This window comes from Arvicanthis niloticus, chromosome X, assembly GCF_011762505.2.
Source record: "Arvicanthis niloticus isolate mArvNil1 chromosome X, mArvNil1.pat.X, whole genome shotgun sequence".
Taxonomy (NCBI): domain Eukaryota; kingdom Metazoa; phylum Chordata; class Mammalia; order Rodentia; family Muridae; genus Arvicanthis; species Arvicanthis niloticus.
The window spans coordinates 81545643-81563848 of NC_047679.1; the positions used below are offsets into that span (position 1 = coordinate 81545643).

The window sequence follows — 18206 nt, forward strand, 5'->3', positions numbered from 1 at the left end:
ATGGAGGAAGAACTACCTCCATCAAATTGGCCTATGGGCAAGTCTGCGGGGCATTTTCTTGATTAATGGTTGGTGAAGGAGGGCCCAGACTACTGTGGCCATTGCCTCTTGAGCAACTAACTGGTCCTAGGCTGTATAAGACAGGTAGCTGAATAAGCCACAAAACCCCACTAAACAGCTTTCTTCCATTTTTCCTGCCTCTCTCTGCTCCTGTTCAAGTTCCTGTCTTCCTCCAATGATGGGCTGAGACTGGGATTGTAAGCCAAATGTACCTTTTCCTCCCTCAGTTGCATTTGGATGTGTTTTATAAGAGCTAGGTAGAAGCAACCTAGCACAGTCACTTAGGTTATATTTCAAATCTATTGAAAACAACATATCAAGAGCATCTTCTTGCAATAGGAATTCCCTAGAATATCATTCACATTGTCAGTGCAACAATAAATCCAAATTATCTCTTCATTGTAGGCTGTATTTTTCACCTCAGGGTGTAGTGTCCCTGACAGAAACATGGCACCAAGGAAGGATGGAGGAAAGGGCAAAAATATTCCAATATTGATAGCGTTGCATCTTCCCCACTATTCTGCTCCTGTTATCATGCTAGTGAGGATTGTACTGCTGAGAGCATGAGATCCCAGCTTATTCAGAGAATATATAATAAGAGTCACATGTGAAAAAGTAAAAAGACAAAAAAATGAAAGTTCAAAGAAACAGGTAAGTTTAATTTTAAATAACATTTTATTTAATACAAAGTGCAAAAAACCTGTAATTTTTAAGTTGGAAACAATGTAAGGGAAATTGTTCATTACACTGGCATTTTAATAGATCTTTAAAGTTGGGTGCACTACATCATGATACAAGCACAACAAAAAATATGAACAAATTTGAAATGTATCACAAGGGAAATATGACACATGAGTTATAGTATATTTTGACATGTTTTTCTTACTAATTTGGGAATACAATCTATTTCCACCAAAAGAAAATTAATAAAAAGTATTAACTACCTTGACAGTTTTCTTACTGTATTATGCCTGTAAAATATAGTTTGATTTATTTGTCAGTATTACTACTAAAAAAATTCTATTAATTTTTAATCTGTGGCCAGACTACACTGAGTATGACTTCACTTAAAAAAAGGAAAAATATAAGTCATTGCTTTTACTAAGTTATTTCAACAGAAAAATATTATGTGTAAGTTGTTACTTCTGTCCTTTTTGTTACTCAGTCATTGAAATGTAGTCATTTTGGTATTTCAATATGTGAAAGAAAGTGATAAGTGCTAATTTGTTATTTTTACCATGCCTCTGCAATGCAGTCTGCTGTCTCAACAATTTAACAATACAAGTAAGAGCTTTTTGTTTCCATGTTTGTGTGTGGGAGAAGATTCATATATGCTTGTGCATGTGCATGTACATGTGCATGTGCATGTGCATGTGCATGTGGGAGGTGTTGGTATCTGGTATTTTCTTAAACCACTTCTGAATATATTTTCTGAGGCAGGATCTCTCATTCAACCTAGACTCCACTAATTTGTTAGGCTGTCTGGCCATGTAACTAAGCATCTTAGTTCCTCCACCCTTTCAGTATTGGAGTTACAAATGTGCACTTTGGTGCCCAGCTTTTTACACATATGTTAGGCATCTGAGCACTGGTGTGCTTGTGTGGTAAGCAACTGGATGAATAAAGTATTTCCTTTGTCCCACGTAAACTGCTAATTATTGATGTGGCATACATCATTTCTAAGTAAGTCTAGGATATGCAAACTGAATTTTTAATTATGTCATATTTTGGAAAATGAAATAAGTTGGACTCAGTATTCACATGTGGCTAGTATGTATCATACCAAATGAGGGACAGCTACTGGGAAAAAACAGAAGCAAAATATATAGAGGGAATGATTTATAATGCTAAGGAATTGTACAGAGTTAAGAGAACTACAGGAAGTAGGAGATATTTGTGGCAAGAATTCTAAATACCACTACAAAATTTATGGGACAAAGGCTGGATACCCAGCTGAAGACTTCATGGTCAGTGCTAGAAACTTTACAATGGACCTACATCAAGGAAGTAGGTCACTGTATTTATGTTCCTGAGGAGTATTGAAATCTCAGAACCTCTGCTATCTTTCTTTCCTGGCCCACTGTTAAATTCTGATAGTTTTTCATAAGCAACCCAAAACAGACTAAACTAATGGGATGAAAACACTGTCTTCAGAATCTGCTGCCCTTTTTCACAAACACAGACAGGAAAGGCTGTCATTGTCCTGGTTTGTGTAATGTACCCACAAGCAAACCAAAGTTTGGCCAGGGATATAGCATAGCAGGACTTGATCGTCCTGTAAAATATAAACTCTACTGTTGTCAGTAATCTGTCAATAGTGACAGGAACTATTCAGAAACTCTTGAAGTCCCTCAGTTTTTGTTAAGTTATTCTCGATAGGAGATAGTTACACACCTATACTTCCTGTGTAATTCCATACAATGTAAGAACCTTATAGATCAAGTCTGTGGGTCCAGGAAATAACATTTAGTACTTAAATGGTGCATATCAGGTTAAAACTGTGTTGGACTGTGAAATTTACTCACAGTAAGTGAGCCTGTGAAATTTACTCACAGTAAGTGAGCCAGTTCATATCCTCTCTGTGTGCAAGTTCTAGCATCGCCTTCAGTTGTAGTTGTACAATGGCAAGCTTCTGTCTGTCTAAACTGCCCTGAAAATGCCATCTTTCATAGCAATGCACAGGAATAGGATAAATCACGTATTTTAGCTCCTTCATGGGTGTTAAATTATGCATGATATTCACAAGCATAGGCATTGTGATGGGGTTAGAAGCAAAGCCCAGCACACGGAGACGGGTACAACTTGTTATGGCAGGGATAAGAGCAGAGATTGCAGAATCACTTATAAGGCAATGATTTACCTCTAGATGCTGAAGAGTACCAGAGAGATTTGACAGAATAGTGTAAAATGGTTCAAGGTCATCCCAATACATTGGATTGTTACTAAGATTTAATAGCTTTAGGTGGGTGACCTGAGGACTCTGGGACATAAATTTGAAGTCTCTGTACGAAAGATCACAGAATGGCAGATACAAGAAATCCAAACGAGGTGGTAAGATTCTGTAGGGAGAAACAAAAACACTTCCTGAAGAATGAATACTGAATGAGAAAAACTGTACTATTATATCTAGAATAAACGTTATCAATGTGTCAGTGTATACTTTAGCTCACTTAATAGTTTTGGGACTTGGAGAAAGTTTTGTCTTTTTCCCTTTATTATTTTTCTTTCTTTTCTTCTTACTTTTGTTGGAGACAGTATATTATTTTATAGCACTGGCTGTCCTTGAGCTAGATAGAGCATGCTAGCCTTGAACTCACAGAATCTGCCTGCCTTTGTCTCCCGAGTGCTGAGATTAAAAGCATGTGCCAGCAGGCCCAGTTGAAAGTTTAGTTTTCAACACTAAAATACAATTTCTTTTCATCTTAAGAACGTGTAGAATATAACAGATGATTCTAAGAAATATTAAGAGAAAAAAAACTAATCCACTGAGTACTTACAATAGTATCCATTGTAGATTTTAGTTCACCTTTTTAGTGTGGAGGAATCAGAAAGAACAGGCAACTGAAAACTCCCTTTGGGCCAGTCCCTCAATAACAACTTCTATTTTCATGGTCTATACTTTAGAGATTATAGACTAGCAAAGTAACCTGACATACTGAACTATGGACAGCTACAGATTATGTACATTAGTGCAGAGGCAAAAATGTCTTCCTACATCTCAATTCCTCTCCCTCCTCCTCTTCCTCCTATCTAGAGGGCTAGTGGGTTTTTTCCCACCTTTTTATTTCTGCACTTACCACACAGTATCTGTACATTGCTGGCTGTTTACTTTTTGTAATTCTGTCTTTCTTCAGTTTCACATTCTCAGAAGTGATGAAGTGGAAAGCATAAAAGGTTTTAAGGAGCTTAGGAATACCCAAGAATGCTTTCTATCCTGTCTCAATAGGTTATACAGGAAACCCAGGGACCTACCCCAATCTCTTACCTGAGCAATCTGTCCAGATGATTTTTGAGGCAGAATGAAGTTAAGCTGAGTTCCTTCAGGTGTTCCATACGCTGCAAGTGACTGAGAAAAATTTTAAAGACCTTCCCATTCAGAGATCTAAAAGTGACATTAGACAGACTAAGGCTTTCTAGGTGGACCATCCGACACAGGATGCTGGTGATGTCACTCAGTGAGCCCCTATCAACTGACAACTGATCAACACATTTGAGATCAAAAAATTTCAGAGTGCATTTGCATTTACACAATTTATCAATTTGCAAATCTCGACAGCACACATGCAAAGACCCAAAACTCTCCTCAATTTTACGCATAAGCAAAATCAAAAATTCCTTTTCCATTAAGGAGCCATCAAGGGAAAGATCCACTAGTAGTTCTACAGGCCTGGGTAAGAAAGCTTTATACTCTGAATTTACAAAACAAAGCCGTCTTTCCATTTTTATGATAGAGCGGTCAGAATGAGCACAAGAATAAAAACAGGAAGGTGATCTGTTTCTGACTTCAGGGCATGTGGTCCTACAGTCAGTGTCTTGCCTTAAATCTAGGATCCTCAGTTTAGGTCTCCTGTAAGGATAAGAGGAGATAGAATATATGAGAAATAGCAAATGATGATGAAACCCAGTAGGATCAATAATGGTATATAAGAATGACACAAAGATGACAAATCCTTGTATCCACAGCTGGCATTCCTTATACTAACTACCCACAATTCTTTCCCATGAAAATCCAACCTCCTTTTCCTCATCTTTTATACACCATAAACTGTCTCCAGTCTTAAAGTTCCTATCTTTCTTTTATGTAATAACACCTGTTAAATAAACCTATCAAGAGTAACCTCAATAAAATAGATGTCAAAACAAACACTGAAGACATTAGTCTTCAATTTAAGTGTTGGGCCAACAGCCTCCACATAAATCTTCAGCATTCACTAGATACTACTTCGAGGAGAGCAGTAGGCTATGGTATAACCTCCTGTGTCTTACCATGTCTTTACTATATAGTCTTACCGAGAAGCAAAGGTCTGTGCAGGAAATACGGGAAGATTCTCAATCATGGCTTTTAGGAGTTCATGTTGAGGTTGCTGTACACGCAATGACCCAATATGGAGACAGTAAAAGGGCCAAACTTTCACCATCTCACTCAATGTACTCTTATGTCCACCTTCAAAGGCAGCAATGAACAATGGAACAAAAAGCTCTCTTGGAATGTCCTCCAGAGCTTGGATTGCTGCAGACTCCCTGCTGAGCAGACTCTGCATAGCAAGATCCAACAGTCTTTTTGGGGTCTTTCCAGCCATCTTTGTGAACCTGCACCAGGATGAGAAACATTTAGAAGTTCTGGGAAAATACACATAGTGCTAGCAAAATAGAAAATATTTAAAGATTAAATGGTGAATCAGATGGCCACTACTAGATCCTTCTACTATAGATGCAGACTATAAATTGACTCACATGTATAAAAGGTTTATGTGTGTGCTACTGTTGACTTTCCCTTGGAGAATACCTACTCCCTGACATGTATATATAGATGTATGTATATGACAAAATACAATTAGTAAATAGGCAAAAATTAATTTTGGTCACTGAGTTGACTACACAGCTCCCAGTATTTTCCCTCAGTAGTATACAAGCCATGATGAAATAAAAGATAAATCTGAACAAAAGTGGTACAATAGAAAATATTAAAACACCAAATTGTGATTAAAGAGAAAAAGAATGACATTCTAGCCCATCTAGCCTATCACTGTATTTGTGGCAGACGAAGACACACCAAAATTGCATAAGATACACATGAAGGAAGATGTTAAGAACTTAAAGTTGACCTCAAACATATTCAGAAAAACTAGTCTAGTCAAAAATTAAGCCTAAAGATGAAAAAGAAAACAGAAAAGTGGAAAACTGGGATATAGTTTAGGGCAATGACTTAAAAGAAACTGTTCAATATTTTGTCTCATATGTGGAAAAGTAAGAAATAGTCAATCTGATAATGCAATACTGACTTCTAGAGTTTGGGATTGGTGCCAGGGGTTAGGGTAGCAAAGCAGAGTTAGATATGATTCATGTAAGATAGAAGCTGGTATGGGTATATCACAATGAATCTCATTAGGGTGTATTATGAATATGCATTACAAATAACAAATAGCAAATAAATATCAAATAAGTGATATAGATGGCTTAAAACTGCAATCTTTAAAACACACAGACTGTGGGGAAGAATAAGTCAATGTGGATACAGGAGCATTCAAGAAAGTTTGTTAATGATGAGAAAGGACACAAAAGAAGGAAATATTGTAACACGCAAAGGAGTGCAAATGCTGCTACCTTTTTCTTCTACTGCTGGAACAACAGAAGTAACAAAACAACAGCAACAACAAACCCTCTAAAAAGCCTACATAACACTAAAGAACAGAAAATAGTGTAGTTAAATTAGCTAGACTATAAAAAGGTAGTAAAATGAAGAAAAATTCCAGGCAAAAGCATTAATATTTTTTCTTTGTTTTGTGCATTTGTTGTTTTGATTATTATGTGATGAGAGGAATTTCTTTTCTGGTCTAGTCTATTTGGAGTTCTGTAGACTTCTTGTATATTTATGGATATCTCTTTCTTTAGGTTAGGGAAGTTTTCTCTATAATTTTGTTGAAGATATTTACTGGCCCTTTAAGTTGGGAGTCTTCACTCCCTTCTGTACCTATTATCCTTAGGTTTGGTCTCCTCATTGTGTCCTGGATTTCCTGGATGTTTTGGGTTAGGAGTTTTTTGTATTTTGTATTTTCTTTGACAGTTGTGTCAATGTTTTCTATGGTATCTTCTGCACTTGAGATTCTTCTATCTCTTGTATTCTGTTGGTGATGCTTGCATCTATGACTCCTGATTTCTTTCCTAGGTTTTCTATCTCCTGGGTAGTCTCCCTTTATGATTTCTTTATTGTTTCTACTTCCATTCTGGATGGTTTTGTTCAATTCCTTCACCTGTCTGGTTGTGTTTTCTTGCAATTCTTTAAGTGATTTTTGTGTTTCATCTTTAAGGGCTTCTACCCATTTACCTGTGTTCTCCTGTATTTCTTTGAGGAAGTTATTTATGTCCTTCTTAAAGTCCTCTATCATCATTATGAGAAGTGATTTTAAATCTGAATCTTTCTTTTCCTGTGTCATGGGCTATTCAGGACTTGGCTATGGTGGGATAACTAGATTCTGATGATGCCAAGTAACCTTGGTTCCTGTTGCTTATGTTCTTGCTCTTTCCTTTTGCTATCTGATTAGCTCTAGTGCTACCTTTACTCACTGTCTCTGACTGGAGCCTGTCTGTCCTGTTATCTTGGTTGTGTCAGAACTCCTCAGAGTCCAGCCACCTCTATGATCATGTGATCCTGAGATCCTGGGTATGATAGCTCCTGGCAGTCAGGCTGCTTCTGGGATCCTGAAATCCTGGTGTGACCTACCTAGTATGGTACTTTGCCACAGTGCACATTATGCCACTGTCTTCAGATAAAATAACTTGATGACTAAGATATAATTATCATAGTTAAGAACAAAGAAGTGTTACATTTTCTTGAGACTTCATGGATTTCAATTTCAGGAAATGAGCATTTAAGCAGTCCTCAAAATATGTTCCAATGTCTTAAAAAAGATGGTTTTCTGTTAAGGCTCAATGTGCAAGAGACTTTAATTACATTCTACTTGTGACAAACTTTCTTTTGTGTGAACCAAAAGTCGAACAACCTTGAAACAAAGGGATTGGGCAGTCTCAGGAAGCAAAGTGGCTAATTTCACACACTGTTAACATATGTTAGTAAAACATATTCAATAGTTTGCTGTTTGTGCTATATTACAAGGTCACCATGTCCCCAGGATTATCTGAAAATATTTCAATATTTTGGTTCAAAATTTATTTGTAGATGTGTCTGATATAATTGAGTAAGGATTTTGGATTCTACTATAAAGATTGTGGAACAATGTTATTCAAATTTGATTTTTCCCTGAGACACTGAACATTGAAAAAAAGTCAGCTCTGCTTTAGTCGATGTACACATTTAATGCAATTTCAAAAGTACCTATAAGCATTTTATGGAGTTAGACAGGCTGATGGCATAGTTCATAAGAATAGCTAAGAAGAGGAGCCCTCTGGGCTGTGCTAAGCTACTCTGAGTAACCTGCCAGCCCAGAGGGACCACGGATCTCCCACTGCCTCTCTTGTAACTCACCAGACTCCTGAACCATACAGGTAAGATTCCCTTCCACCTTCCATCTTCCCTGATGGCTGAGCCCTCTGGGCCAAGTCAAGATGCCCTGAGCAGTCTGCCATCCCAAGGTGGTGCTGGGGGGACACTTGTGTTCTCCAGCTGCCCTACCCCCCAACTCATCAGACCTGAGCCTCCTGAACCATAACAGATTAGCTTCCCTTTTCCCACACTTCTATTCTGCTCTGCCTGAGAACCATCATGCTTTCTGTCTGCACCTCCATCTGAACCCCTGGCAGATAAATGTGCCTGCTCCTGGACACGAAAGCCAGATTATTTCACTGGAGGTCTGCCTTAGCCAGAGACACGGGGTCACAGGAGGTTTGCTATAACAGGGGACACAAGAGGTCTACCCTAACTAGGGATAGCACTGCTTTCCCCCTAGGGGGCCTGCTCTAACCCAGGTCAGAGAGCTCCATCTGCCTCCAAGGAGGCAAGCTCCAGTCTGAGACACCCAGGCCAGCTAACACCAGAGATAACCACATGTTGAGTGGCATGTAGCAACAGAAACCAACGTAATTTGGCACCATCAGAATCTATTTTTCTTACCACAGGTAGCCCTGGATACCACAACACATCTGAAGAGCAAGATTCTAACCTAAAAATCCAATCTAAAGAAGATGATAGAGGCCTTTAAGGAGGATATAAATAACTCCCTTAAAGAAAATACAGGAAAGTACAGGCAAATAGGTAGAAGCTCTTAAAGAGGAAACAAATAAATCCCTGAAAGAAATACAGGAAAATATAATCAAACAGGTGAAGGAATTGAATAAAACAGTCCAAGACCTAAAATTGGAAGTAGAAACAATAAAGAAATCACAAATGAAGGAAACCCTGGAGATGGAAAACCTAGGGAAAAAACAGATTCAAGCATTACCAACAGAATACAAGAAGTCGAAGAAAAACTCTCAGGCATAGAAAATACAATAGAAGATGTCAGCACATTGATCAAAGGAAATACATAGAGGCAGGGGGAGGGGAGGGGAGGGGGGTTCATGGAGGGGATACTGGGAAGGGGGATAACATTTGAAATGTAAATAAATAAAATAATCAATAATATATAAAAATGAAAATACAAAAGTGTTAAGAAATACTCTGAGAGGCCAAACAAACAGCTGACTGAAACTTATACCTAACCAATGGACTGAAGTCGGGGACCCCTGTGGTTGAATTAGGGAAAGGCTGGAGGAAGCTGAGGAGGAGGATAGCCCCATAGGAAGACCAGCAGTCTCAACTAACCTGGATCCCCAAGATCTCTCAGACACTGAGCCACCAACCAGGTAGCATAAGCTAGCTGGCCCACGGCCCTGACACATATACACCAGAGGACTGCTGGGTCTGGCCTCAGTGGGAGAAGACCCAGCACCTAACCCTCGAGAGACTTGAGAACTCAGGGGTTGGAGAGGCCTGATGGGGTGAGGATATCCTCTTGGAGATGGGGGTGGGACACCCACATTTGTAAAAGAAACTTTACCAAAGCTCAAAACACACATTGAATAAATTGGAATGGCTAAGATAAAAATCTCAAGTGATAGCACATGTTGGCAAGGATGTGGAAAATGAGGAACATGCCTCCATTGTTGATGAAAGTGCAAACTGGTATAGTCATACTGGATATCAATCTGGTGCTTCCTCAGAAAACTGGAAATAGTTATATCACTTCTGGGTATATACCCAAAAGATGCTCCACAATACCACAAAGACAATGCTCTACTATGTTCATAGAAGCCTTATTCATAATAGCCAGAAGCTGGAAACAACTCAGATGTCCCTCAACCAAAGAATGGATACAGAACATGTGGTTCATTTACACAATGGAATACATATTCAGTGATTTAAAACAAAGACATCATGAATTTTGCAGACAAATAGATGGAACTAGAAACATCATCCTGAGTGTGGTAAACCAGACCCAAAAGGACATACTATATACTCACTGATGAGTGGTTATTACCCCAAAAGTACAGAATATCCATGATACAACCCACAGACCATAAGAAGTTTAACAAGGAGGAAGACCCAGTGAAGATACTCTAATGCCACTTAAAAGGAGCAGCAAGATAATCACAGGAGTCAGTGGAAGAGAGGTACCTGGGTATGGAGAAAGTCAGAGAAGCCTAGAGGACCAGGAGAATGAATGGACAATGCAGCTTTGTGGGGTTGTAAGGAAGAACTTCTAGAAAGTCCCAAAGACTTGGAATGTGAGAAGCTCCAAAGAGTCAATAAGAATGGCTTAGCCAAAATGCACAACAGTGGAGAAATGCAAATTGAACAGACTAGTTCCAGTAGATACAAAGGTTCCCAGTGGACAGATGGGGTCACCAACCTAACTTCAAATTTTTTCACCCAGAACTGTTCCTATCTAAAAGAAATGCAGGGATAAAAATGGAGCAGAGACTGAAGGAAAGGCCATTCAGTGACTAGCCCATCTTGGGAATCATCCCACAGGTTGTTTGCTTGCAGACAGGAGCCTAGCATGGCTGTCCACTGAAAGACTCTAGCAGCAGCTGACTGACAAAGATACAGATACTTACAGCCAACTATTGGACTGAGGTTGGGGACCCCTATGGAAGAGTTAGGGGAAGGATTGACGTGACAACCTCATAAGAAGACCAACAATATCAACTAACCCAGACCCCAGGGAGCTCCCAGAGACTAAGCCACCAACCAAAGAGTATACATGGGCTGGTTGGTGGCCCCCGACACATATACAGCATGACCTTGTCTGATGACCTTGTCTGGCCTCAGTGGAAGAGGATGCACTCAATCCTGTAGAGATTTGATGTCCCAGGGAAGGGTGAAGCAGGAGGTGGGGGCTTGTGAGGTGGCCATGAGGTGGGTGCATGACATGGGTAGGGAAAGTCCCTCTCAGAGATAAATGGTAGGGGAGATAGGGTGAAAAACTCTGGGAGGAGGGACCTGGAAGGTGGGCAACATTTGGAATATAAATAAATAAAACAATTTTAATAAAAAGAATAGCCAAGGAGAAAGAAAACACCAGAGTAGAGACTTCTGATATCATACTAAGAAAACATAAACTTTGTAGAGAACTTCTGAAATTACAGCATCTTGTCACTGCTACAAGAATAGACAAATAGTCTAATAAAGTAGGTTAAAAATCCTAGAAATAGAACTCAAACCAATGGACAGCAATGCTTAATAAAAGCTGTGAACTGAAGAAATGGCTCAACAGTAGTTAAGAGCACTGGCTGATCTTCTAGAGGGCACAGATTCAATTTCCAATTCTTGCAACCATCCATAACCCCAGCTCCAGGGGATCTGATGCCTCCTTTTGGCTACTGTGGAAATTTCACAAATGTGCTACACAGACACACAGGCAGGCAAAACCCCATATACACAAATAATATAATGAAGAAATAAAGATGTCATGGACAAACCACTAGAGGAAAGACAGACATGCAATGTACAGAGTGAGACTTTTAGAAAAAAAGAACCTTAAAGTAAATCTGTGACACACGCCATGTATATGACTAACTGAAAATTCAAAGATTTAAGCAAAAAGTTGAATCACACACTTTCTTGAAGAAAACATGACAGATATTCTTTAAGCTTACTATAGGGAAGGGATTTTTAAATTTCACTTTTCAAATTCCAGAAGTAATGAAAGGAAGCAATATGTAATGACAAAAAAAAAAAAAAAAAAAAAAAGCCAAAGGATTTAAAAATATCAAATGCAAGTATTTCAAAAGGGAGCTTACAGACTAAAATGATGTAGTAGTGTAATATCCCAAGTAAGTGGAAATTATGCTTCTTATACAGAGAACTCAAAAACTAAGGAAACAAAGGACAAAAAGGTATGAAAATGAAGAAAAGATGAATTAACAGTTCATACAAAAATTCAAGAATATATTTCAAACAAATAATAAATGTCAAAATTTAATGGCAATTAGATATTTGTAGTATATTAAAATAAATAAATAAATAAATAAATCTGAGTTATGGCCCAGACATAGCCAAAATTATAAAGTGACTGTGTTCTATTAGAGAAGCAGTGAGAAATTTAAATTTAAATATCCTAGAAAGTTCTACTACAAATAGATCTAATATTTAAACCTAAGTATAATCAGTGCAGAATTATGTGTAATTTCAAAATATAAACAATTAAAAACCACACATAGGTGGATTTAAAATGTTATGGTTTAGCTATAGAAATGTGTCTGTTGCAAGTATAAAAAACCAAAGTTCACAAGAAATACGGGAACAAAGAGTGGAACAGAGACTGAAGGAAAGGACACCCAGAGACTGCCCCACTTGGGGATTCATCCCATATGGAGCAACCAAACCCAGACACTATTGCTGATGCCAAGAAGTGCATGCTGACAGGAGCTTGATAGAGTTGTCTCCTGAGAGCCTTTGCCAGAGCCTGACAATTACAGAGGCAGATGCTTGCAGCCAACCGTCGGACTGAGCACAGGTTCCCCAATGGAGGAGTTACAAAAAGGACTGAAGGAGCTGAAGGGATCTATAAAACCTTTCAGCCAACCATTGGAACTGAGCAGGGGGACCCCAATGGGGGAGTTAGGGGAAGGACTGAAAGAGATGAAGGTATTTACAACCCCATAGGAAAAACAACAACATCAACCAGGCAGACCCCCCCCCCCCCAGAGCTCCCAGGGACTAAACCATCAACCAAAGAGTACACATGGAGGGACCCATGGCTCCAGCTGCATATGTAGCAGAGGAAGGCCTTATCAGGCATCAAGGGGAGGAGAGGCCCTTGGTCCTGTGAAGGCTTGATGCCCCAGTGTAGGGGAATGCTAGTGTGGTGGGGTGGGAGTGGGTGGGTGGGTGTGTAGGGGAGCACCCTCTTGGAGGCGGGGTGGGGTGGGATATGGGGTTCTTGGAGAGGAAACCAGGAAGGAGGATGACATTTGAAATGTAAATAAATGCCCCTCTCTTGGTCCTTTCCCCTGGGGCAGACTCCTAGCTGGTCTGCTCCTATGAAGACACCATATTCTCTTGAGCCATCCTAGAAGAACCACTGCACTCAGAGCAAAGAGTAAGAACCCTCTCCCACTACCCTATGCCCCAAAGCTGCAACTGGGAGCCTGGGGCACTCAGAACTCATCACTCACTCAAACCCTACCTCTGTGGACGGAATACCACTCCCCTTCTGCCCCTCGCTTGGGCCTTTTGGCTGGGGCAGGCACCTAGCTGATCTGCTCTCGTGAAGACACCATATCATACTAAGCCATCCTAGAAGAACCACTGCACTCAGAGCAAGGGAAGGAACCACTGCACTCAGAGCAGCAGGATTTCAGGATCCCAGAGGTGGCCTGAGTCCCAAGAGTTCTTCCACCCAGGAGCTCAGAATCAAAACATCACAGAGACAACTGGACTCTGAGGAGTTCTGACACAAGCAAGATAACTGGAAAGACAGACTCCAATCAGACACAGTGAGTGCAGGTAGCACTAGAGTTAACAAGAGGGTGAAAGGCAAGACCAAGAACATAAGCAACAGAAACCAAAGTTACCTGGCATCATCAGAACCTAGTTATCCCACCATAGCAAGTCCTGGACACCCCATCACACCAGAAAAGCCAAATGGCTATCTAAATCCTCTTGTATATTCAACACATTAGTAACTTTTTTTTGCTAAATGATCAACAAAAATAACTGTCTTAACTTCTTGTGTCACAGCAATTGCAGAAGCAGTATGTAGGACTGTCAAAGGACAGCATGGTTTTTGGTCGAGCACTGGCTAGAGATGGCCAGAGATCCAGCAGGTTTCCCTGCAAGGGATGGCATACACTTTGCCATGCTCCCAGAATCCAGGCTCCTGACATGAGGCCTAAGAACTCCAATGATCTGTACCTTTCAGGCACATAGGACAACGCCCTTACTAGCCCCTCCACAGGTAGAGGGCATGACTACAGGCTGCAGAGCCTCAAGACATTTCCATATTCATGAGATACCTAAAGGTCAGAGGGCGTAGCCAATTAAGCATTCCTTCCCAGACCCTCCACCTACTTGCAAAAGGTATTTAACATCAGGCCTGCCCTGAGAACACAGGGTAAAGCTTCATATACTTCCCACCATGACAGTAAATGTTTTAAGATCCTGGACTACCTCTCATCTTTGGGGCCTCACTGTTGGGAACCATGGAGAAGGCCTTCAACTACTGAGCCACTGTCTAATCTCCCGCAGAGTACCTCTCTGTATTCCAGCCACAAGGACCCAGCCATGACCAAGCCAAGCAAGTCGCTGTGACCAAGAATCTACCCCTCGGGGTGCTGCTGGAGCTTCTCCCTTGCCCCTTTCAGCTGCAGGTCATCCAGCCCATATGCCCCCACCTCAGTCCTTCTGCAGCCTTTTAGCAGCACCTGGGAACTCAAGGGCTGAGACCAGCCAGTCTCTGGCAGCCACCTGACCCAGAGATCTCCAACCCAAGAGCTCCAGCCCAAGCGGCAGGGTCTCAGACTGTGTTCTTCCCACACCCAGGGTGGAGTCCTGCTTCTTCTCACAGCCTGAGATCTGCCCAACGTGCGTGGAGTGAACTCAATCAAATTCCCATGCTTCTGCCAGAGCCCTGGCTCCAGCCATCTGGAGTGGCAGACAAGTGGGACCCACAACTCAGCCCAACAGAACCCACACTCGAATGCGAGCCATAGCCCCATGGCAGTGGTGCTATCAATCAATGTAATTAAAGCTGTTATACAGGCAATAATCAAGCCCACTACCCTCTTGCTTCTGCTTAAAGCCTGACTCATTTCTTCTAGTACTTGCAAGCTATTTTTAGAATACCAAGGTTCTGTGATACTCAGGGCACTGAAACAAAAGCTGGTTGATAGACATCCATAACTGACATGCTAGATTTCAAAACACAAACACAATTAGAAGGTGTGCAATCAATGCAACTTACATTAAATATTGTAGAAGAAACAAAAGTATTTTTTAACTTCACAATTAAAAAAGCCTTAACACATGTGCTAATACCTGCTTGTCTTTAACAACATCAACATGTTGGCAGCCAAAGTACATGGCTTGAAACTGAAAATGGACCCCCAGACAGAGTTGTTAAATTAACAGGCTGGCAAGCCAAGGACGGATAAGATTCTGCACAGAGCCTTACCAACCTAAGACAGAAGTGCATTGATTTTGATAATGCATATTATATTGCATGATGGTTAAGGAAGGCATTCTTGTCAGAACTATCTAAGACAGACTCAGTCTTGTTAACAAAATTAAAAAAGGGGGAGAGGTGGAGAGACTTTGGGGCTGCTTGGAAAGAAGCTGACATGGTCCAAGGGTAAGGAAATGGGCTGCTTGGCAGGAATATGACAAAGGTCAAGGACGAGTAGGTTTCAGGCATGAATCTGACATTAGGCTAGAACAAAGAAATAATTTCTGGTAGGACTCTAAATCTTAGGCTAGAACAAAGAAGTAATTTCAGGTAGGACTCTAACTCTTAGGCTAGAACAAAGAATTAATTTCAGACAGGAATCTAAATCTTAGGCTAGAACAAGGAAGTAGGCTTCAGACATGAAAATGACTTTGGGCTAGGAGAGAAAAGTCGGCTCAGATATTTTTGGTCATCCTGACAAGCCTTTAGAAATAGTGATCATGGGAGTGTTCAGGTGATTGTGTTTAATGCCTTGCTTGTTCTTTGACTATTTGTGTTTATTGTCTTGCTTATTCCTTGACTATTTGCATCTATTGTATTGCTAGGCCCTCAGCCTAGAACTGACCTTAATACTTGTATGTAATTAAAATGGTATAAAAGCAAAGAGAAGGAGGGGAATGGGATAGGAGTTTCTAGGGAGGGGAAAAGGGGAAAGGGGATGACATCTGAAATGGAAATGAATAAAATTTCCAATAAAAAATGTTCAACATCCTTAGTCATCCAGGAAATGCAAATCAAAACAACCCTGAGATTCTACATTATACCAGTCAGAATGGCTATGATCAAAATCTCTGGTGACAGCAGATGCTTGTGAGAATGTGGAGAAAGAGGAACACTCATCCATTGTTGGTGGGATTGCAAGCTGGTGCAGCCACTCTGGTAATTAGTATGGCGGTTCCTCAGAAAATTGGACATAGTATTACCTAAGGGCCCAGCTATACCACTCCTGGGCATATACCCAGAAGAGCTACAACATATAACAAGGACATATGCTCCACAACGTTCATAGCAGCCTTATTTATAATAGCCAGAAACTAGAAAGAATCCATATGTCTTTCAAGAAAGGAATGGATACAGAAAATGTGGTACATTTACACAATGGAGTATTACTCAGCTATTAAAAACAATGAATTCATGAAATTCTTAGGCAAATGGGTAGAACTAGAAAATATCATCCTGAGTGAGGTAACCCAATTACAAAAGAACATACATGGTATGCATTCACTGATAAGTGGATATTAGCCCAAAAGCTAGTAATACCCAAGATACAACTCACAGACCACGTGAAGCTCATGAATAAGGAAGGCCAACTTGTGAATGTTTCAGTCCTTAGAAAGAAGTAACAAAATACTCATGGGAGAAAATATGGAGACAAAGTGTGGGACAGAAACTGGAGGAGGGGCCATCCATAGACTGCTCCATCTATGTATCAATCACATGTGTAGTCACCAAAGACAGATGCTAATGTGGATGCCAGGAAGTGCATGCTGACAGGAGCCTGATATAGCTGTCTCCTTAGAGGTCTGTCAAGAGTCTGATATATACACAGGCGGATGCTCACAGCTAACCATTGAACTGATCATGGGTTCCCAATGGAGAAGTTAGAGACAAGACTGAAGGAGCTGAAGGGGTTTGCAGCCCATGGGGAGAGCAACAATACCAATCAACCAGAGCTCCTAGGTTCTAAACCACTAGCTTGGGAGCACATAGGGAGGAACCCATGCTTTCAGATGTTATCTGTAGTGAAGGATGGCCCTGTTGGGCATAGGTGGGAAAGGAAGTCCTTGGTCCTGTGAAGGCTGAATGCCCCAGTGTGGGGCAATTTGTGGGTGGGGAGGAGGGATGGCTAGGTGGGTAGGGGCAAATCTTCATAGAAGTAGGAGAAGGGGGGACAGGATAGGGGGTTTCTGGGTGGGTGGTGAAATGGGGAGAGGGGATAACATTTAAAATGTAAATACAATATCCAATAAAAATTAATTTAAAAAGAAATGTAAATAAACAAAAACACCAATAAAATTTTTTAAAAAGGAAGAAAATCTATTAAGAAACATGGTATGTACTCACTAATATGTGGATATTAGCCAAAAAAAGTACAGAATACCTAGGATACAATCCACAGAACTCAAGAAGGTTAACAATCTAAAGGGACCAGTTGAGGATGCCTCAATCCCACTTGGAAGAAAGAAATAATGGGCAGAGGCAGAGGGAGGGAGGGACCTGGGTGGGAGATAGGACAGGGAAGAGAAAGGGGGAATATGTTCAGGTATTGGGAGGGTGGAACAGGAGTGAAACTCTGAGGGCCAGCAGAAAGAATGCAAACAGGTAACCTCAGGAGGTAGGTGGGGGTATCCTGTAGAATGTACCAGAGACCTAGGAGGTGAGAGATGCTCAGGACTCAAAGGGGACCTTAGATCAAATGCCTAGCTGTGGGAAGAGGGAACTTGTAGAGTCCATCTCCAGTAGAAAGACAGGGCATCAAGTAGAGGGATAGGGTTTCCATTCCACAGTTAAAAACTCTGACCCAGAATTGTCCCTGTCTCAAAGAACTGCAAGGACAAAAATGGAGAAGAGACTGAGGAAACGGAGGTCCAGTAACAGTCTCAAATTGGGATTCAGCTTAAGGGGAGGCTCCAAGGCCTGACACTATTACTGATGTTATGGTGTATTTACAAACAGGAGCCTAACATGGCTTTCTGTCTTCTGAGAGGCCTAACAAACAGATGACTGAGATAGAAGCAGATACTTACACCCAAACAATGGGCA

General features: G+C 40.7%; 1 protein-coding gene across 1 annotated transcript; it reads right to left on the reverse strand.

The window, feature by feature from the left end:
• Nucleotides 1–716: 716 nt before the first annotated feature.
• LOC117694037 (melanoma antigen preferentially expressed in tumors-like) lies at nt 717–5505 on the reverse strand. The gene is made up of 3 exons (XM_034484763.2): nt 5071–5505; nt 4046–4627; nt 717–3119 (listed from the first exon to the last, which is right to left on the reverse strand). The coding sequence occupies exons 1-3, from the start codon at nt 5358–5360 to the stop codon at nt 2606–2608; spliced, it is 1386 nt and encodes a 461-aa protein (XP_034340654.1). The 5' UTR covers nt 5361–5505; the 3' UTR covers nt 717–2605.
• Nucleotides 5506–18206: the final 12701 nt, after the last annotated feature.